This window comes from Netta rufina (assembly GCF_964035555.1).
Source record: "Netta rufina genome assembly, chromosome: 7".
NCBI lineage: Eukaryota > Metazoa > Chordata > Aves > Anseriformes > Anatidae > Netta > Netta rufina.
In genome coordinates this window covers 21,509,479-21,533,439 of record NC_140130.1, presented here as the reverse complement: position 1 = coordinate 21,533,439, position 23,961 = coordinate 21,509,479, and the positions used below count along the sequence as shown (strand labels likewise).

The 23,961-nt window shown below is 35.7% G+C and overlaps 1 protein-coding gene across 3 annotated transcripts in view; it reads right to left on the bottom strand.

Annotated features, from left to right (window-relative positions):
* Positions 1 to 23,961, bottom strand: part of IDE (insulin degrading enzyme) — a 65,195-nt gene that overhangs the window by 38,105 nt on the left and 3,129 nt on the right. For all 3 annotated transcript variants that reach the window (XM_084290417.1, XM_084290415.1, XM_084290416.1), the window contains exons 2-10: positions 16,327 to 16,511; positions 14,748 to 14,955; positions 13,722 to 13,891; positions 9,846 to 9,968; positions 5,671 to 5,783; positions 5,089 to 5,251; positions 4,356 to 4,448; positions 3,729 to 3,820; positions 2,884 to 2,964 (exon numbers count right to left, since the gene is read on the bottom strand). In XM_084290417.1, the coding sequence (XP_084146543.1) occupies positions 2,884 to 2,964; positions 3,729 to 3,820; positions 4,356 to 4,448; positions 5,089 to 5,251; positions 5,671 to 5,783; positions 9,846 to 9,968; positions 13,722 to 13,891; positions 14,748 to 14,955; positions 16,327 to 16,486 (1,203 nt within the window). In that variant the 5' untranslated portion in view covers positions 16,487 to 16,511. The remainder of the gene's footprint in view (positions 1 to 2,883; positions 2,965 to 3,728; positions 3,821 to 4,355; positions 4,449 to 5,088; positions 5,252 to 5,670; positions 5,784 to 9,845; positions 9,969 to 13,721; positions 13,892 to 14,747; positions 14,956 to 16,326; positions 16,512 to 23,961) is intronic.

Below are 23,961 nucleotides of genomic sequence, written 5' to 3'. Positions count from 1 at the left end.
CCAGGTGTACACATAGTATGTTTTGGGAAGAAGCAGCAGACAGACATGCTAGGATCCAACATAGGAAAGACAGTTCTTTGTGTGAAATCCCTCAAATTGATTCAACTACACATTTTTGCTGTCATCACCAAGAACTTCCAATAACAAGTACACCAATAACAAGAACTTCTTAGACGAAGTATCAGTGGAGCCTAGGCAACTGACTTCTTGTCTCCCAAAAGAGATGCTTCCACTGCCTCACTGTGCCAGGCAGCTCTGAACCTTCCTTACAGCTTTTCCTTGAAATGACTCATACCTTTCCCTTATTTTTTGTGCACTTCATTGCAAGGGACCCAAACAGTACATTTCATCAAATTTTAAGACAACAGAAATTAAGCCCCATTTCTAGAAAAGCAGACAATTGAAAAAAAAAAATATATCAAATCAGATTTCATTTCAAATGCATAGAATATACTGCCTTTTCTTTTTCATCTAGTTATGTACATTTGACTACAGAGTAGCTGAACTATTTACAATGAATTATGTGCATGCCCAACTGTTACTGAACAAGTTACTATACATTTGAAAAAAACTAATATGTACCTTGCCTCAGAGTTTCATTATGTAAGAAAAAAAATAAAAATAAAAATAACTTTCACTCCTCTGAAAGCGATTAGTGGGGAATACAGGAAAACTTCCAAAACCTTCTGCAGTAAAAAAATATGAGGTAGCCTAAACAAGAAGCACCAAGCATCATTAGCATTTTGCCATACAGCTATACAGCTTTTTGACCAGAATTACCTTAAGACGGTTTTCTGAATTATATACATTATACACAAGACTACAGTGGAATGACTTCCAGAACAGAGTAACTGATACTGAGCATTTTGGAAAAGAGAAGGACTGAGGTGAGGGAAAAGGAGTAACAGAAAAACAAACAAACAAACAAACAAACAAAAAACCACACACACAAGTACAATAAACCAAACCTGTGTTATAAAGCATTCAAATGTTAATGCTGTCAAATATATCAGACAAGAACAAGATTGGAAAGGTCTTGTTCAAAACATCTGTAGTAGACCAAAGAATGCTCATTTAACTGAATTCTGCATAAAAGGCTAAGCAGACCGTGCAATTTGAAGTGGAGATTTAAAGAAACCTATGTACTTCTAATCTGAAATGACCAAGGTAATACAGATTTAGTGACCAGAAGTCTATGGCATTATTACCTGTACAAAATACAAGCCATACTCTGCTCACCAACTGGAATTAAACATAACAAAATTTATCACTTTTGTTTGTTTGAGCAGAGGGTTGAACAAGACTGGCCTCCAGAGGTCCTTTCTAGCTTCAACCACTCTGTGATCACTTTTTTGAAAATCTATTTTATTTTACTTACATTATGGTATGACCTAAATTTATCTACATACAACAATCAAATTAAAATGAAAGTTTAAAAAATGATACAACTAAGAAAACAGAACAAAACAAAAAGGGCATAGCAAACTAGGGAACAACTGTCTTTAAAATATCAAGCCTACACATGACAAATAGTGAATGTAATTTGACAGTGAGACTTTAGTGGTGACTCATTACACCACCACAAACGTGCTTTACATAGGAACTTCTGATGAATAGTAGTCTTTTTTTTTTTTTTATCCTTTTGACAAATATGTAACAACTTATGACATTACATTTGCTAGTGCTAATTTACACGTAGGTTCTCCTCCAATTATTAAAAACATTCTGTACTCATAAGAAATCATCAAACTATAGTTCCAGCTTGAAGAAGCTTCAGAGCATAAACTTAGTATGACTCAGAGGAAAGCAAAGAGAACCAGAACAGTTAGTTTTCTATTAATGTTTAAGCAACTAATGGAAGAATCAAAATTACCATTTATACTGCAAAGAATATCAAAGGAAAAAACACTGTTCTGAATTGATACCCTGCTGACAACTTCCTGATGCAATTTTTGGAGCCAGTAATCGTAACCAGGACTGATCCAACGAATACAGACCACTAAAAGACCGCTTTAGAAGACAGACATAGTACAGTTCTCAAAGAAATTTCATGCATTTTTTAGAGCAAAAACAAAAATAGCAGCCAAAATAGGAGCTCCATTAAATATTCATTTAAATGTTGTCAGTTGTCTTTTAGTAAACAGAAAGTCAATTCTGAAATAAAGGACTTATTTTAGACTTTACAAATCAAAACTGTAGGAGCATACACAGGAATACCTGCAAAGAAAGAAACAAAAAAAAAAAAAATCTAACAAAACAATTAGCTGTGCAATAGGAAGTGGCTGCAATTTACAGATGTTGCACGAGTGCCACAAAACAAAAAGAAAACAGGCAAAATCTTCCTTCAGTGCAAAATGAGGGAACTGGATTTTGGAAGTACAAAGACCAAATATAAGCTACATGGTACTTTCACTACCAATATGTAATCCACATTAGAAGATTCAACCATTTCTGATCTGCTATCTTACTGCAGTAAGCAGAAATGCTAATTTTATTCCAATATTGTTAATTAGAGAAGCATTTAGAAACATACTACTTGGACTTATGATAGAACATTATTTCAGTAGAACACATATAGCTTTCAAGCTGGGCATGGAATTACATGATACATTAAGAAATACTGAAACAAATCAAATAGCCAACTCCAGTTACTGTAAAATCCGTTCTATCAAGTGTAGAAATAAAAAAATGGTAGTGTGAAGGAAATGCAATTTAGCAACCACCAATGGTAAGAGCTATGCAGCATGATAACTTCTTAAGTTCAAGAAGTGCAAAGGAACTTTGCACATACTCATATTTATTCAGTGTATGGTTAAACATACTGCAAAATTTTAAATGCTAAGACATACTATCCAAAACAAAATAAAAGAAAGTATCACTTACATGCAACATTCCTCCAAGCTTCGATGTATAACCTCGTGGTCGTTCTTTATCTTTAAATCTGAATGCCACAGCATTTAGATCCTAGGAAACAATTTAAGAAGGGTTGAAAAGCATATATCAAAAACTGTTTTAAGAATAATTAATGGCTACTTTTGTTATATCCATTTTGTAGTACCATTCAATCTGAGAGAAATACCTAACACAAGAGGTTTCAGTAATATTCAAGTTGCACAAAATTCATGAGCAACATGTGACCATCTCACAACATGAAGTGTTATTATTAACACCTTATTAGCAAAAAGCTCTGTGCTGAACAAAAATTAATGTCTTGTAAGTCATGTTCATCATAGGAGAGCTGTCCCAGAACTCACGGGACACCAAAGACGGGCAACGAAGCTGGTGAAGGGTGTAGAAAACAAGTCTTTTGAGGAGTGGCTGAGGGAGCTGGAGTTGTTGGAGGCCTTTTCTGACCTGAATGATTCTATGATTCCATGTATTTGAATTTCCTGGTAATTTGAGAACACCTCTGCTTTAAGTAAAACAGTAATGTTCCAGTGTCAAATCCTTGAGGACAGGGTAAGAAACTTCTTCCTGTGCCTTCATTATGCTGTAATGCAATGTCAACTCATGGCTCTGTAAGAGCATTTCACATTTACATTAAGACATATTCTCAATGTACTCATTATTTGAGCCACACCACAGAAAACACACCTTTAAAGTTAAGAAACTCAGTTACCACACAATTGTTAAAGACTACGTCCACGGCCGTGGAAAAAGGTCCTAGTTATAATTCAAAAATTTGTAAAAACACTACTACTGCATATTTCATGTACCAATCACTGTACCTTGCACTCTTGGAAAACCCATTCTTGAGGTCCTTCTGTACGTAGTTTTTGAATATACTGAAACATGTGCAAAATAATATCTTCAACATGCACTGGAAAGAAAAAAAAATGCTTGCTTAATCCTACACAAAGAAATAATTCTGATGAAAACAAGTAAGAAACTTTGTATTTTGAATTACATTCTGATACATCGAGGTATTTAAGTATATTTACAATCCCACTGAAAAAGTTAATACGATTATTCATAGACATGAATAGTGCTTAGGTCCCCAGCTAATTCCGAGAACTGCTTTGAACATGTCATACAGTAAGATACTGATTTACAGTATAATTTAACTCGGATCTAAATCTTATGAATAAGTAGCACACAAAGGTATTAACAACTTTTCTTCTAAAGTAGTTTACTTTAAAATACTAATTTAATTAAATACTTCAATACTACCTCAAATAAATTGATTTATTGTGTTAGATGAAATGTGTTAACATACTGGGATCCAAAACCAGAATAAGAAGTGAATTAAAACATACTGTTTGTCAAGTTATTAGGACAATTACTCTCCCTGGATACAAACACAAGCCCATCAAGATCAGGACTAACATGGAATGCAGAAACAATGCTTCACTTACAAAGTCCTTCCTCTGTCAAATCCACATTAATGATGAAAAACATGAAACCTCTAGCACCTTCTTTCTGTCCTCCAACAAGAGTATATACCCATCCTATAAAATCAAAGAAAATATTTTGCATAAATAAACCTGTAAAGGTTTATACTACTTTCTTAGTATGCTTTAGCAACATTACCCCCGCTCCTCCCCCCCCTTCCTTTTTTGGGCATTTTAACAACATTACACGTTCCCCTTCTCTTCCTTAGCATCTATAGCAACAGGGCAAGATAAACATCTGACCTATCTGATTTTGTGCTCATGGTACTAGAACAAACTAAGTATCACTAGGTCACCAGGTAATTTATTTCTATTTGGAACACAGTAATATAATGAACAACAGTGAAAGGTACACTCTGGTACTCTTCCAGACATCAAGAGAGCTGACAGTAATCTAGCTCAGTGACAGAACAGAGACAAGATCAGTACAGCAAAACTGCATGTCTCTCTAAGCAGGGGTGGACAAAGAGGAGCACAAAAAAAAATAGTAGCATCAATGGTTAGGGTGTTTGTTAGTTATTCATTTGTACCCACCACAGAAACAAGAATAAAGTGGGAAATGATTTACAACTCAAATTACTCATGTTGCTGGGAACTTCAAATTTAACTTACAGAGATAAACTATAAATTAAACATTTAAGTTTTCAAGAGCTGTACAATTAACTAATTTTTCATTCTTTATTTTCAAAGGACTTACCTTTGGCTTTAAGCTCTGACAAAAGACTCCCTGGGCCTTCATGCCCAATCAGATGACCAAGATAATGGCCAGGATTTGATTTATAGTACTTCTGAAGGTCTGGTATAGGAAATGTGACATAAAGATTTCTGATGTCCTTAATAGGCACCACTTTGTAAAGTTGCTGAAGGTGAAAACAAAAAAGGAGATCCATAAACAAGCAGACACCCAATCTCATTTATACGTTTCAGGAGCACGTATCATACCCCCTTCATGTGTACACATTTTATTACATAACATCTAAATCAGATTGAAAGGTAAATGAAAAATAGGGGAACACTTGAGGCATTCATGATGCTTAAACATAGAAATAATTATCTCACAGTTGCTTAAAGGAACAACGAAACGTACAAACTTTATCATAAGCTGTACAAACTACAACATTCAGGCAGGTGGAAAAATGAGAACACCGACACAAAAGTAGTGAAGTGCACAATGTATCACTGTAATATAAAAACTATCACTTAAGGTATACATTCCTGACAGAAGATACATTTCTATACCTACTCACATCTCTATACCTACCTACATTTCTATACCTACCCGGAGATGTTCTTCTTGGAAAGGATGTTCAGGAAACTCTGGTATAGGGACATTTTTATTCTCTACTTCTGAAAATAACTTCACCACTAAGGAAGTTAGCTCATCCAAGGATTCTACAGTAAAGAAACATTAGAAAAAAACAATCATTATCTGAAATTTCTAGCTAATTTGGATTTTGGATATTATCTGGAAAACATGTGGATTATATAGAAAAGTAGTTTTAATGATACAACGATTGTTATTTTCCAAAAGGAAATATATATAATGCTAAGGTTTTTAACAATAACATGCTATAAGCATCATGGTTATTAAAGGCAGGCTTCAACCATGATTAAAATAAATCCTGTTAACAGGAAAAAAATATCCTTAAAGTGCACTGATGAATTCAAGGTGGAACTGAAGAAGAGACATGTCAGATGTTGAACATTACAAAAATAAACATTTCACAAAAAGCCTAAAGGAGATGGAATTACAGTTGCTAATTTTCCAGAGGAAAAGCATATTTGTCAAAAGATGTTCTTTGATCTCAGCTAACCTCCAATACTTCATACACACTGAGAGCCAGCATCATCTGTGCTCAGTGCCTCATAATTTCATACACACATCTGTGACCTGTTTAAGCATTTGCACTTTACATCCATTCTAGTTGCAGGCCTTGACTAATACTCTCCAAATATGATAGGAAGACCATTTGTGGAAAGTACTTGCTGTTGTGCATGAATTTACCTGAATGCATCTATACAGCTGATATACTGCCTTCAAACTAGCCATCCGCTAAAACATGCGCTTTGGAGCACTTCTCACAGTAACAATAAGATAAGAGATTCATCCTTCAGATTTTTTAGCACACATCTTTCAAGGAAAATTTGGGGTTTCTGGAATGTCTCAGAGTACAACTTCAATCCTTGAAAGATTTCAAAAAGTGGTCGCCTTGTTCCTCAAAACAATCCCAGTTAGATTTAGAAAGGGGAATCTTTCCTGTCCGACATAAATTTGCTCCTACATGAGTTACTCCTGACAGAGTGCTGCAGATGAAAAAAGCCAGCATAAGCCAAGATGGATCACTGTACACTAAGATTTTGTGAACTGCACCTAATTCTGTTAAAGATTCATATTTTTTCAATCCCCATCAGAAAAAGTGTTGAAGACTGCATCTACAGTATGAGATAGTATTGGGCATTACATTTAATAGGTATTGTTAATGCCTTTTCAGGCTTAACCCTAGCCTGTAACACTAAAATAATTGCAGAAAGATACAGGCTTGCTTCGTTAGAAGCCATTTGAGGCTCAAGTTTGCATTTTTCTATGCTAAAATGAAAACCAGCTGACACCGATCAACCTGTTACCCTGTTTAATTTGGCCACAGAAGACAAAAAACTATTATTTTCATAGAATTACTTTGACACTTATTTTTCCCTCCAAAGTTGGCTTCTTAGTTTAAGGAAGGCATACAATGCATTACTGCCACCTCTCTGGCAAATCCTCAATCACAATTATGCCAAAATTACATTGTGAGGATAGTAACTCTAAACATCAAACAAAATTTTCCTCTTTAAGCAACAAACAGCTTCACAATAATATTTCTGGTTACCAGATATAGCTTCCTTATAAATCAATAAGTACAGTGCTCAGCTACATTGAAATACAAGAAATCTGAATTCAAGTTTTCCTACTCAAGTCTCTGTGAAGCTAAACAAAAAAGCCACCCCAAAATGGGCATCAAAGAACACAATCATTTAAGTTTCAGAACTGCTGTGAAGGTTTTCTTTAGGACTAATTTCCAGTTGCCAGGGTGATTCTTACTGAAAAAGTAAGAATTTAAGAGTCTACATGGGAACTGCTGTACTGAAGTTGTTCCGTGATCATTCAGTGAATTTTGATTTTGATTAGGTTTTGTTTTTGCTGGGTGATTTAAAAAAAAAATCTTAAGACATTTTAAATTGAATTTCATGATTCAATTTCAGCACAGTTTTATTTTGAATATTTATAGGTAATTAGCAGAGATATTCTGATTCTCTCACCACTTTCCACAGATGTGCATTGTATATTCATTTTACTTATATATAAGTGGTGGGAAAAACAGACAATTATGAGGCTGCACAAAGCTTATTTCAGAAGTTGTCGTTTCCCCCCCAGCCCCGTCAAAAAAAAAAAAAAAAAAAAAGCATTTGCATAATTCTGCTGCTTGAACAAATAATAAGAGTGAGAAATGCTATGTCTCTTTTCAGGGAAAGTAAGATGCAAAGTAAGATGCAACTTTTTCCCAAATAACACTTCACACTTACTGTGACAACTACTTAATTACGATGAAAATGTGTAGTTACATATCCTCTTGTAAACAAGAAGACTGACAGTAAGCCTGCTTCAAACAAGTAACAAAAAGTTACTTTCAAAATTTTATTTATTTTACAAAATTGAAAGAAAGAATCCCAAACACTGATATTTCATAGGCTCTTACTTTTTTCTGAATATTGATCTATACAGGAAGAAATTCATATGGAAGAAATTAACTGCAAAAATCACTAGCAATAACACCTAAATTAAAGATTTTTACAGGGATTATTTTATTATACATGTATATGCATATGCATAAATACCCACATAAATATATGTATATATACGCATACACATATACACATTATATATCTATAAACTGAAGATATCTATATATATATCTATATAGATATATATAGATATATATATATCTATAAACTATTTTCTGCATTTTATTGGTATCTGAAATGCAGATTTTGTCTGTCCTGAAGACTGCCTGTACAGTCTTCCTGGACAGGAAGAGGAAGAGAATTAATTCAATTGTTATCAACTCTGATCAATACCTACTTATCTTCAATTAATAAATCAATACTTCAAAGAAAATAAACAGCTCCTTAGACAACAACCTTGCTTCCTCAATGACAAAACAAATTTGTATACATACTTCTAAGCTCATAAAGCTCTCTAGAACAAAAGTAGTTTTTTTTCCTCAGGTAGAATATGCAGAAGAAAAAAAGAGGACTAGAGGGAAATTCCTCCTTCAAACATAAATAAAAAATATTTACAAATATTTACAGGCTGTCTTCATTAATATCACAGTGCTTAATTGCATAAAGTTTCCACTGCTGTTAGGAGAATAAGCAAGGCATTCTCACACATAAAATATATCTAACCTTTGTTGTATTACATAAGTACCTACTAACAACATACCTGATCCTACTCCTTAAATAAAATTCTAATACATTTTACTGTGCAACCTGCACAGTAAAACAACAAAAAATTCTATGGTATTCTCATCAATATATGATACTAAAGCAGATGAGTTCTAATAATAAAACAACTTGATAGGAATTAGGGAGCCTGGTACTGATTTGACAAGGAATATACACACAAAAGTTGGATAGTTGGATTTGGTTAAGAACTATAAGCCTCATGATGTCTGCCCATCTTAGAATCTACAAGAAAAGGAATTACTTATGCACTATGATTAAAATGATATAGATATGCTTTGTCAATGTGCTTCAAATGCAGTGCCCTGTGAACAGGGGGCTGTAAAGAAAGCTTTCTGCTTTTCTAGTAAATGGTATTCTATTCATCCTCATCATCCGAGCATTATTGTAAAACACTCATCTATCAGCATGCTTTCAAGAAGCAGTTTTCAACGCACTGTCGTTAAGGTTTTGGCAAACCCTTATACAATCTTGACCGAGGAAGGTCTTAAGCAATTGGAATGTCTGTTACATTACTTCTGAACTAAAAACTGAAGTAAACTGAAGTAAAGGCTTATCTCAGTGTTTCATTACATTCATCCTTTGATAACACGTTAGTTTTTGTAGTGGAAGTATGTGCAAGTCTAGAATATGAAAACAATATCAAAAGCCCTCAAAAACTGAAAACAGAAGTGTCAGTCTTCATAAGAAACACACAATGAGTGCAACTGAGGACTTGATAATGAATTTAAAGTTTTCAGCTTAGTATTGTAAGCTTATAACTTTTAAGTTTACACACTGCGAGTTGGTTTGGAGACTTCACCAAACAAAACAATGTTTGGTCAGCCTGTACAAGCTTTGCTTTCTTCCCCTTTATAGATTTTCAGATTTGCATACACTTTGTTTTCTTCTCTGTGAACATAAATGTATTTAAATTCTTAACGAATTAACAGAAAAACTCTGAGCTCTCACCTCTTCCTAAGACACAAATAGCCATTAAATTTGATGAATAATAAGTAGAATGGAACTTCAATAACTCTTGTCTTACATCTATTCCTTCCTTGGTTGGTCTAGTTTCCAGAGTGAGTTTGTTCCCTGTAACATAAAATAAGAGTTAACAATATAGCTTGTTGATTACATATATACTTACGGTTTGTGAATTTACAAATTATTTATATGTATATGAATCTGCTCTTTTTAAAAAGAACTACTACACATAATAACAGGAAAAGTGGATTAATATTGTCTGTTTTCATCAGAAACAATAAATATTTCCTTTCTCAATCTGCATCTTCTTCAAGAATCCAGGATGTTTCAGCCTTCCAAATTATATATAAATTTTTTTATTTGAATGGCTATTTCAAAGCAATGCAAGTAAGCCTAGACTTTAATTCAGAAAAAGGAAAACTTTTCTCTTTGTAGGGTGTTATGTTTTGGATTAGGATGAGAGGAGTGTTGATAACATGCTCATGTTTTAATTGTTGCAGAGCAGTGCTTAGACTAAGCCAAGGACTTTCCAGCTTCTCTCTCTGTCCTGCCAGCAGGCAGGCTAGGGGTGCAGCAGGAGCTAGGAGGGGACAGACCCAGGACACCTGACCCAAACTGGCCAAAGTTTCCATCCCATCTGACATCATGCTAAACAATATATAAGGGTGGCTAGCCAGGGGGAGGGGGAGCGGACTGCTTGGGGTTAGGCTGGGCATCAGTCAGCAGGTGGTGACCAATTGCACTGTGCATCACTTGTTTTGTACACATTATTATTAGTAGTACTATTACCATTATCATTATTATTATTATTATTATTATTATTTTCCTGTCTTAATAAACTGTCTTTATCTCAACCCACAGGCTTCATTCTCCCGTTTCTCTCCCCCGTCCCAGAGGGGGAGGGTAAGCGAACGGCTGTGTGGTGCTTAGTTGCCAGCCGGGTTAAACCACAACACATAGGAATCACTGTATGAAATTATCTGTGGCACTGCACGCCACAAATTATAGCCTAGAATGCTAAGACAAAGTGAAGTAGTTACTAATTTCAAAATGCAGTTTGTAAATTGTGACTGTTCAGCTTCTGCTTCACAAACAGCTGAGCTGTTCCTGCAGTATGGGAACAGGATTAAAGAGGAAGAGAACCACTGCAATTGTTCCCTAAATAAGCCATATTTGCAGCACATACCAAACTTTCTCCATTAAGTTATTATCCTGTTCACCAGTGCAATCTTTACACCAAGCCTTCAATAATTTACTGTGAAGAAATATTCCACACTCGAGCAGAGCAAAATTCTTATTTAGTAAAATGCAAGAACTGGAAACAACAGAAAAAAAATCAGTCTACAACGAGTATGCTTGATTATAATCAACTTCACTCCATTACTACATAAGCACATGAAATGGTCAACAGAATCTCCAGACCAGAACTCTAATACTCTATCTACTGACTATGAGATCAGGAACTCCCTGAAGCCAAAACCAGATCATTTACAGAAAAAGCAGAGGATAAGGAACAAGATTAAAACAAGGAAACATAGCAACAAAATTTCCTTGCATTTACAGGAAAAACAGCAAGAGTGGGAGAAAACACTGGAAATTTTTTTCTGGTACACAAATACGCCCAGTGCACAAATGCTACTATTACAGATACACATTAATACAGACCAGTGAGGCAAAACTAGCTACATAAAAAATAAGACAAGTATATTGTCCAGATATCTGGTGATTAGATAGAAGTGTAATTAAAACTCTAACAGCCAACAATACATCATACAGAGAGGCTGCCTGAATCAAAATTTTACTTTGATTTTCTAATTTCACACATTTGTTAGTAAAAGCAATGATTCCTAGCAAAACCTAGAATGAATATTTAGGGCATTATGATTAAAATACTTTGTCAATATTCCTTCCCATCTTTAAGCTGCATCAGCTTGTCAGGTCTTACAGATTTAAGCATAAAGACAACAGAAATGTGTAAGTTTTAGATAGCAACAGAATCAATAGACAGGGCAAATTAAAATAAAGTAAAAGAGCTAAAACTTCAGCTTGGTAACTTCTGTTAAGAGTACTGAAGTACATTAGGAGGCAACAATCAGAAGACACCTTGTAGAGGTAGGAAAATGGACACTGGACGGTACAAAATTGCTGGGGAAGTACTGGACACGGTTGAGGGTACTGATGAAGAATTACTGCCACAGACAGTTACTCAGTGATGGGTGAAGGTTATTTGAGGACAAGATGCACATATGAACAAGAAAATTGAAGAATAATGTGCATTTGTTTCTGCTGGCAAAACAGGCTCCACAGCAATAAGCAGTGTGACCTAAATGGAGTCATTCTGTGTAACATCTCAGCTGGTCAAAAGGAAAAGATAAGAATGCTGACTGAAATTGTCACAAAAAACATATCACAGCTAACAACTCTGAGTTAAAAAAAAAAAAAAAGATCAAAGCTGGGCTCTAGCTTAGCTTTCCTGTTTATCTGATTTAGCAATGTGCTGTAATTTAATTTCAGAATCAGAGCCCAAATTAAGTAGAGATGAATATGACTACTATTACTGAATTTGAGCATGTCTCAGGTATTCTACCTTTAAAATTTCACGTGTGTCAACTCTCAAACCTTCCTAAACTGTAGAAAACTATTTTTTAATTTCTGTGTAGCACTCTGATAACATTAGTAGAAATTGCAGAAATAATCTCTTCAGTAACAGCAAAAAATTTATTTGCTGATTCAGGAAGGCCAGATTCCACCCCTCTGAGATTATAGAATGTACTTCGGATGGTTGCCTGTAATTTTCAAGACTTGCTTTCAAATTCACCTCTTTGAGGAATACTTATATTTCCCCTGGTTTCAGACAGCCTCTCTTCACTGGAAAACAGAAAAACACACACACTTGTAGCAGCTGACTACCAGCCCCTCAACTTTATCCTTCATCATCAGGTGCAAAAATATTATTCTCTTTCCTTGGGACAGAGGAAGAAGCCAGTCTTTAAAGTCCATTACCTGCCTCCCCCATCACCCTACAGATCCCAATATTTGTACCAACTGACCCAGCAAACTAACCCAGACACAAAAAAATATTCACAATCAAGGATTAAACAGTGCAGTGTCTGAATTAATGGCCCTATTAGTCTGATAGTTTCAAATATAAACTTGCAATTAATGTAGAAAGTAACTTTGTAACAACTCCTGCCAAACAGTTGTGGTTTTAACTATAACCACCATATGTTACTTTAATACTTTTTAAGTTTAGGTTTTTGGTTATTTATTTTACATGGTTACTGAGCACTCTGTGATTAATAAAGCCTGAAAAAAAACCCTACAGCCATGGGATTGGGATTTGTCCAAGACTAGTTTACCTAGCCATCTGCTGCTGCATTTTATGCTTTCAGACTTTGCTTTTATATTCTTCTTCAGTAACTGTCACATTACTTTGCTAATCCTTCTCATTTGACCTAGTCACTGCCACCTAGTCTTAATGGAATACTAGTTAGCAAAAAAGAGAGAGTGCAGCTAACAATAATTTAAACACAGTCCATTCACTTTACCATGCACTAAGACTTACAGTACTTACTGGATTATGAAATCCAGTCTTTGGAAAACAGCATCCACTGTGGTAATTATCAAATCATAAAGGATGCCTCTGTCCTTCAAGTTTTGTATCACTGTTTAATTTTTTTTTTTTGTCTAGCTTTGTTTGGTCTACCATGTAGAAAATGCAATAATGTACCACAATAAACATGTATGGAGGGGAAAAGATGGGAAATTGTTTCAGTTTGATCTTAACCAATTTTATCTAAACAATAACACTACATACATCACACAGAACTCCAGTGGACAAATAATAGTATTCTGACAAACCTGTTCCAAATTTACTGAAGGGATGATTGGGGTTTCCAGTAGCTTTCTCCAACTGAAACAACCTCCAGGCATCATTCATCAGATTCTTTTCATGCTCAGAATCAACAGCATTCACTTCCCTATCTTTGCAGCTTTCATCAAACAAAGGGCACAGGAAAAACTGGGCAAATCTAAACAGAAAATTTTCAACTCAAGTCAAGAGTACTGTACATAAATCGTAACAGAAAGCTTAATCCCTTCTGAAAATAGCTTTATGTATTACTTTTCAATAGAGAATTCCCAAATTCCTTAAGTTTTGACACTGATTCACTATTTTGTTTCTCATTTTAATCTATAAACGTGGATTACAACATATTCATTATACAAGGTATTACAAAAATCAACTTTATATCATAAATCTTGCATACGAAACTTCTACTGTGTTGAAGTTTAATTGCAAGAGGTTCTTAATCTTGCACATCCAGGAAACAAGGAAAATGGGAATAATTTGGTCATCAACACAGAGATTCTATGGCATAAGCAAGGGGGGAAGAAAAAAGTTTCCTAGGACATTTCTTACCAAGGGGAAAAATCTATTTTCTTTATCTCATCAACTACAATTCTACTTTCTGTCCCCTCCCACAAACCGCAGAAGTTTCAGTCATTTCCCTTGAGTAAAGGCGTCCTAATTTATTTCTGGAGTTCATCCTTCTTATGGTATCAAAGAAGTAAGAATGCTGTGACAAGCACTGTATTTGATGATATAAGCAGAAAATTTGCACAATGCATATGTTCACAATCTCATTCTGTACCCCACATTTTCAAAAATATTTGGTGTAAACACAACCCTTGGACTTTAAAAATACTGTTAGCTGAAAAAATTCTGAGCAAAACTTTTGGAAAGAAAAATCATCTAATACCAGTTGTAATAAAAGGCAGTGCACTCAGGCCCTCCTTTAATAGGATAATAAACAAAGGATGAGGAAGAACTCTTATGCAATTATAGCATTACATTAAAAGATTGCTTGTAAATAAAAGTGTGTTTACCTGTCCAGTGCACCTTCTAGATGTTCGTGTGACACATCAAAGTAATAGTTGGTATGCTCTCCACTGGTGAAGGCATTGGAGCTCCCTGCATGCTCACTAAGAAATTGACTATACTCGTTCTCTTTTGGGTATTTCTTGGTTCCCAGGAACAGCATATGCTCACAAAAATGACTAAGCCCAGCAATGTTAGGGGGATCAGACAAGGACCCTACAGGAGGAAAGAATTCATACAACCATTCAGGAAAAGTAATAAAACTTTAAAGTCTTTTAATGTGCTTTATATTACTATATGTCAATCATACCAATTCTCTAGTTTTAAGTAGATATTTGGCAGTTTTATTCAACTAAACTCAATCTTAAAATAATAAAATAAAAAGGAAATTTAAAATGAGTAACTGAACCAATTAGTGTCTCAAATTACCTCTCCAGATCAGCTTGCATTGCTTTACAGAGACACAAGATCTAAACTGAAGTCCATGATTCATAATCTGTATAGATCTGGCAGATCACAATGTTCTGACTTCTATAGCTTGATTTTAATAACTGCACAGCGTTAAAAGGCAGCAATTCACAACCACAATTACGGAGGTGTTTCTCCTGTGGTTTATGGGATGAGTGATAACCTGTAATTAATTGCCGGGACACAAGCAGCTATTGCAGACCAGCTCGTAGGTGTGAAGCGTGACACTTTAGAAAACAACAGCGTGCATGCAGGAATGGAAGCCAGAAGTGTGGAAGTTTGCATCTGGAAGGCCTGCTTTGGAGTGTACAACAATGTGCAATGGGAGAACGGAGGTGAAGGCAACAGACATCTCCACATGCACAAACTGGACACTGCAGTTGGTTATTATTGTCACAGCATCCAAGAAAACTGTATTTGGGATCCTCTGAACGAGACAAGGATTTTATGCCACTATAAAACAGGACAGAAGTTTACAAAATTACTATCTGTGTCCTAATATCAACAACAGAAAGAGCTCCCAACCACAAATACAGCAAGAGGATAAAAATGCTTAGGTAACGTGTGCATACATCACACTTCAAAAGCAAGTGGGAAACTCTGTCAGTTTGAGAGATACCTCACATAAAAGAATAAGCTTCTACTGCTCCAAAGATACTGTCTTCTACTTCTATAACCAGCATTTGTTTGCATCTTAAGCATCACTGCATTTAGGGTGTGCCTCCCCATCTCCTCCTGCAAAATAGCATCTTCTCACCTCAACACATCAACAACTTAACGTGGAAAAAAAGTTTGACGTGACAGATGGAGCCATCTGAAATAATTGTACTCACATCCGCCCCTTTTCTGCTTACAGAAGAGCTTTCATAACATGAAACTTACTCATTAGAAGTCTTTCTACAGACTGAGCTACACTTGAGTAAACACCGTATAATAAGAGTTTAATTAGCTCTTAATTTTCAACTAGATATGTCAAAGAATTAAAATCTAAATTACGGTAAAAGGCTAGGCTACCAGCTAGATACTACTCCTACCATTTTATTTGCAATTAAGGTACCAAAAGTTAAAGCATTTTAATAACACTAAAAGTCTATAATGAACACAAAATGCTTTAAATACCTATGTGCACATCTAGTGCTGCCGAAGACTTATCTGTGGTGGGGTCACTAATGAGAAGCGCTTTAATGCCATTTGCCAGTTCCAGTCCACGATATTCTCGTTTATCCTCAGGTGATTTGATAATTTCATTTGTTATTCTCTTAATAGCTGGATTGTTCATTTTGTTTTTTGTCTCCTTCTGAAGCCTTAAAAAAAAATAAAAGAAATTTCACTTATTAGCAGGGCTTAAATAAAAACAATAAGTGAAAAATTATGTTAGAGAATAAGCTGCAGGTGATACAGACAGCAAGAAACTTCAATCCACGCAGAAGTCATAGACCTGGTCTAAAACTATAGTTCAGATCCTGAGGTAATTCTGTCAAAATAAGTAACATCAAAAAAAAAAAAAAAAGCAGGTCACATAATTGAAGGATTAAATAAGTTTCATCCTAGCAGTAATTAAAAAGTAACTTACCAAAGAAATAACATCCCCTTAATTGATACAACTGAAATTGCAATAAAAATGAAATGAGTCCTATGTTGCTATCTCGAGTACATTTTCACCCTTCAGGAAAGTACTTCACGATTCTTAACTGGCAGTTGCATTCTGGATGTTGTACCTTTACAGTTGTCTTAGATTAAAATATTAATGACAACTGGGTTTGTACACTCGGGCACAAAAGGGTGACATCATTTACAATATTACCATAAAAACACAGTCACAGAGCATAATCACCATGATCAAAGAAGAGACAGCTTCACAGGTTTCAGCTTCTACTATTTAACAGATATACTACAGGACTGTTTAATGGCACATTTTGAAATGTTAATAAACAAAGTGTGATTCTAAAATGATAATCTCTGTCTATTCCGTTTTTTAAGTGTGAAGTGAAAAGGTGAGACATTCAGACTCATATATTTTGGGAGATGGAGGGGAACTGCTTGACTGCATGCTAAAGCAACCAAACAGAAAAACCATCCACCCACCAATAAGCAAATCTCCGAAGTGGTAAACGAGAGAGTAATGCTTTGACACAAGCAGAAAAAAATGATGTGGTATATTCCTGTATGTAACAGTGAATGAATTCTAACCCTATTTTACAGGAAGGGTTTTAGAAAGGGGCCTGCTATAAATGTACACTGTCAGCCAAACTTAATCTTCTGTGGTGAAATGTTGCTGCTCTACTGCCAACTAAATTACTACATCAGTTTAACTAGTAGCTGCTGAACTAATTGCACTTACAAACAAAATCAGACCCAAGTTTAGCACCCCACCACAACACGTGCAGAGGCATGAGACATTTTGTATGGGTCTGGCCATACTGTACGTAGAATGAGAAATTACACAGTATTTATTATTAAAATTTTCAAGGTTATATGATTCAAGGAACTTCATCCAAGTTTTAATACTGCATCCAAGCTTTAAGACTGTATAGGATGTGGTACAAGAAGGAGCATAGTTGTCAACATACTGTTTCAAGTCTTCAGCCATGACATTATAACTAACTCTTTAGCAATCAAATTAACTGAACACTCAATGTTACCCAATACACAAATAACAACTCTGGAAAAGAAAATCTAAATTACACAGTGTATTTATGGTTTAGAATTGCAAATGAGAAAAAAAAAAAAAAAAAAAAAGAGTCAGGTAGAATCACCTTCCTACAACAGAGTAACATTCTTTGAACGGGAGCAGTTCTATCAGCTGCTGTCCCTTTGGATTATTCCCCTCCTGTTTACTGGTGGTGTAAAAACAGCATCCAGCTTGAAGCCAGGGATGCACAATCATCAGCGTTGGTGTAATATGCTATAATGTAGCTGATAAATAGTTGATTATTAACTGCAGGTTAAGGAAAGAACGTCTCTGAACATAATGTCTACAATAGAACAGGTGGAAAAGTGTTTCACAAACAGAAAATCAATATTTTACCCTTACTGGGGGAAAGTATGTATGGAGCAGGATTTATGCTCAGGAAATGAGATACGTATTTTCCAGTATACATATGTAATTGTAAACAAAAGTAGTAAGGTAGGCATTAGATCTTTGAAAACATTTGGAAGAAGTAAAAAGATTACTTGGGAATTTACTAATAGACTGAAGCTATAAAACACCCCGATGTGAAAAAAGCACAATTACAAACAGGAATTATAATCCAAGTAAAGAAGACAAGCGCTGAGTACAGAAAGCAGCAGGAAATAAGAAGAATCTGAATGCTGCCAAACCAGAGTCATAAACAATACAAAATGACACTTCTGAACATGCTGCTACTGCATTTGAGAAGCAAACACTTCCACCAGTAAGGCACGCTTCTCACACCATGTATTTCTTTAAAAAGTGCGGTCAAATGTAATAACTGATCCATAACTTAGGTGCTGAATTATACATCTACACTCTTATTTGAATGTCATTCATCTACTAGTTTAACTAACCATGTACTCAGGCTAAACCTGCCTGGAATATTTACAGGCTTCCTCCTTCTGAAGACTTGCAGGTATCATTCAAAAATGGAGCACACTCCCAGCACGGCAACTTCTTGGCTTCTCGGTATCAGCAGCATGTATATAATGCGTGTTTATCACAGAAACGCCTCCTTGTTCAAGGGTCAGGTTACTAAATAGGAATACTCTATTACACTTAGATACCAAGCAAAATGTATCAAGTGAGAATGGGTACTCTTTTTCAGAGATTAAAGTGCCTAATTAAACTGTTCTTAATTACATTTCACTGTCTCTTCCACACAACTCTATTGCATTGTCAGATGTAGGTACATAGGAGCACCACGTTGTTTCTGTATCTTCTGATTTCAGCTCTGCTAACAATTATCAGTTTTCAGTTAAAATATTCAATTAATATACCACTTGCTTATCATAACATACACGTATACTATAAAATTTCAGGGGAGAGGGAAAAATTCTACACAATTTCCTTGTCATCTGGTATCTCCTTATTTCTCTACCACCTCATTAAGTCACAGAACATTGTTTGTCCAAATGACTCATCTTTCCAATGTGATTCATCAAATTACACGGCTCCTGTGAAATCTTATGAGATTTCAATTGCTGTCTTGTGAAGCTGCACACCTCCATCTCGTTTTGTTATCATTCCCTTCTTCTGCCTCCCTTGTAGGCTACCTCCACCTTGCTAGTCAAATTTCAGTACAAGAGAAACTACACTTCTGAGAAGGTCAAAATCAGTAATTAAGCCTTCAAACCAAGGACTTAATCTTATGTCTCTTTCTTGATTGTTATTTCTGAGAACTGTAATGCAACATTTTTTTCAACTTCAGATGGGTTCTCGTGACTAACCCAGAATTACTCCCCTGCAAACTGAATTCTGCTGCTCACACAAAGGCAAGAGCAGACCAACTACATGTATGAAATACACTTGGAAGGCAATGTGCCAAAAGAAGAAAAATAAAATGTTCAAGTCCAGTATCTTCCAAGTAAATCACCATTCCTCCTGGTGCTATGTTACTGTAACACAATAGCTAAAAAAAATCATTTAAGATAGATGATTTCTACAATAACACTTTCTTAATGAGTAAACTGTAAGCTGCAATATTAACCACCCCCTCACAGGACTGCTTTTCTGTGCGACTTTTAAGTTCTCTAAGTGCAACTGCTTTGTAACAGTTACATGTTCCTTTCTTTTGCACAAGAATTCTCAAACATTACAAACCCTGAAACACTTCAAACCACTTTTTGACAATAGGAGAAACAAAAAGAAACAAATAATTATGTATTTCATGTACTCTTTTTTTTTTTTTTTTTTTTTTTTTTTTTAAGAAGAAGTGGCTTAATTCCTCAAGTCACGCTGAGACCTCGTCCTGAAGTTGCTGTATCTACCCACGATCATCACAGTCACTGCTGGATGCTGATGTCTAGTGAGAAAGAAATTCATCCACAAACTAAATGCTCTGTTTATCACAATGCTAATATCCTAACAGAAGTATCATTCAAAGAAATATTGTCATACTACTTTAACAAATGAGAAGCAACAGAGGAAGACCCAATAAAGCAGAGGCAGTGGGAACAAATACAAAGCATTACTGAGGCACTGGGAATTCTCCTGTGTCTCAAAAACTACAGGTGGCAAGATGACTGAGATAGAAAGAAAAGAGAAAAGAACGGGGATGTTTGAATCAAGAGCAGCGTCCCGTTTCAATTATTAGGAAATATTAAACATTCTTCCTTACCGTCAAAACTACTTCACTTGTACAGGAAAGATATTAGTCAAACAGACACTGCATTTTACACTATAGCACTTTGAGTAAAATTATATTCTATTCTTTGAGGCCCCATTTTGGTAATGAGTTCCAGGCAGGCAGTCCCTTGGGACCAGAGAGGCTCTCTAGGGATACCAGGTTCCACCTGCAAATAGACTATTACAGAGTGGGACGGGGATTAAGTGATACAGGATTCTGCTGAACTACTCTAAGTTATTTTAGTAAACTTAAGTTAATTAAGAATTAACCACCACAGTCAAGCTTAAGTTTGAACAATTAAATGACCATATTTGAAAACCAATTAACAGAAACTCCTCAGGGTTGCCTTCAATGCAAGAATGTAACTAGCTAACAAAAATAGGACCCTCAAAGCACAAACTCCAAAGTGGTTTTCAAGATCTGTTGCCGTAACAAGCTGCACGTATTTAAGGCAAATGCTGATATACAGGTCTGAGCCACATGAATGGCACTAAACAATAATCAGCTTAAAGTAGCCCAATGGCAGCAAACAGTTACCAGCTCAGCAGCTTTTGATACTTAGTTTCATGTACACTGTTGTCTTAAAATTTGGAGTTTCCTTGAAGCTTTGATACAACTGAACCCAAATTACTTTCATGCATGTGCCTGTGGGGATTTCAACATGCTCACTGTATGTTTACACTTACATACACCAGAATCTATATTTTTCCTGGTTTCCAGTTCATGCTTCGTATCTTTTAAATACACTTGATAAGCTGAGTACTATAAAATAGTTATTCAAGTTCTGTCTTTTAAACTATAGAGACCACATTAATGTTCAATCTAATATTTTGCACCTGTTCCAAACTGTGTTTTACTCATATTCACTTGTATTTTAGTTTTTTTGTTTTGTTTGTTTGTTTTTATTTTAATTCCAAACTTCCTTGCCTACTACTTACAGATCGAAACCTCTCCTGACCCAAAACCACTCGGCTCTGCCCTGTAAGGGATCGACCAGTGATACATGCTCTCTGTATTATTAACTAATCCATCTTGGTTTACAGTTCTTAGTAACTTACACGAAGCCTTCTTCAGCTGCCAATACCTGGAGCAAAAGAAGAGCTGTGTGCTTCAGCAGGAGCCTAGGGCTGCAGAACTGCCAGCCAGTGGCAACCACAGGCAGTTTTCTCACCTCTCTCGCAGTGAATTCTTGCTACTGAACCGAGCGCTGCGGAGGATTCCATGAACTTCTTCAGTTACAAGCTGGTGGCTTTGCAATAATAAAATGAATCCCCATTCTTCCACATGCCTTTACCACTCCTGTTTTCCTTTAGCCTCTACCACCACTCACAATAGCAGCATTTGATGGCATTGTGACATCCTTACACGCATAACGGTGACGTTATCAGCAAATCAGCCAGTAATCTACCTGCTCTCTTAACCTCTTGAATCACTTTTATGCCACAATTTAAATTTATTTTTTAAACCGTACTATGTGGCCAGTACAGTTTCATTTTTTTTTCCCTTAAAAAAATCAGACAATTGTTTTTACTAAGGTCTGCTACCATGAATATCTACAAAAAAAAAAAAAAAAAAAAAAAAGGAGCAGAGAGGCAGAGAGTGAGTAATCTCACCAAACTAAATCAGCTCAGGTGACCATTACCATAAAGGATGCCTCAAGACATGAATCATAACTCTCTTAGGTTACAGGTTCATAAGTAGACAAATCCAATAAGCCTTCTTTTATACATTTTGAGAATAAAACAGTTGATGTGATTCAACATCCATAATCCATAGCACCAGTCTTCTGTGAATTTACTTGTCAAGAAGCTAGAGAATGCCTTTAAGATTCCAACACATTCGTGATGCTGATCTAAATAAATCTGATTGCATACACAAGCAGATAGACTGCATAAGTACATAAAAATGTTAACATTTTGAGAAGTTTAACACTTACAAACTCATCAGGAATTCAGCATGTTACTTCATAAACAAAAGCTCCAGCTACCCACAATGATTTAATCAGTGCTACCAAGTTATTAAGAACTAATCATGCAAAATCAGGCAAGTTTAAGGATGATGAATATTTATAAGGTTTTGTTATGCAGTTCATTTTGAGTAAAGTCTGAAGTCTCACTACAATGAAAGCATTTTCTGAACCTCAGTCTGCAGCTTTTTGCCAAGTCTGGAACAGAGTCAGAAAATTCCCTCCTAATGACCGTGGACGAGCAGATGCCGCCTTCCTCACTCTTGTTCCCAGAAGGGTCCAGCTTCTGCAGCTTCTAGATCACTGCCATAAAACTTGGTCTGATGCACATTTCACTGTCAATGCATGTGTGGAGACTGTACAAGCATTACCAATAGCATTAATGAGATGATAGTACGTGTGAACTTGGCAAGAACAAGGGCAACAGTAGTATTTGTAAGATAAGGCCCCAGCAAAGTATCTGGCCTGAGCGGCAAAATGATGTGGTTTCAGCTGCCCTGGGTTGGTCAAACAGGATGGGATGTACCAGCAAGACACCATAAAGCTAACTCAGTGTCCTAAAATTATATACCTCTGCTTGAACATTTCACAGATTCCAAAGCACTGGGTAAAAACTTCAAACAAAAATGCAGGATTTTACATGATTTGATTTTAGACATCTCAACGAAGGATATCAAGTTTCTTAAAAATTCTAAACCACTTCACAATACTTTCACTCTCTAAAAGCTGCCTCAAAAAATCACCAAACACATTCTCCAGAGTAGACAAGTTTTATCCAGGTTCACTAGAACAAGTGGAATGAACCTTCTCCCAGCGCTTCATTGCTTCTTTTTTATTATTATTACTTTTAAGAAGATTGCTAAAAATTAGGCAAATTCCAAAAGAGTTTTGAAGCCTTTCGTTAATTAAAAGATTGGGTCATTTTAAATTTAAGCAAAACCATCTGTTTTTGTTCTTTAGACAATGTGATGATACAAGATCTGCAGAATGATTTCCCAAATCTGGCACAGTATTTTAGATTGCATCAGTATTTGCATCACAGTCTCAAATCATGTGCTATGAACAAGACTGATAAGAATAGTCTTATATGCTGCTTGAAAGCGTATTTTCTTCAGAAGCATTCTCATGAATTCATTTAATCGCTTTATGCATCAAATGCTTTGAAACCAGTGGGGTTCTCCGTCACTCTTCCTCCCTCCCTGATATTTTTCTCCCACCACCCTACAGCTGCAGGGCTCGGTGCACAACACAGCATCAGTGGTGTCTAGCACACAGCCTTGCACATGTCAGGAGATGTGTAGAACTGGATGCAACACGAGAGACCTCTGTGCTTTCTTCTAGAATGGTTTTGGATGTGTCTTTCATACATTTTGTCAGCAAGTAGCACATCAGATTGTCCAAGACCCTCTGCAAAGCCAACTCACCTAACACTTTATGCTGCCATCTGTCTCAAACACTCAAGAAGAGAAACTTGTGAGGCCTGAT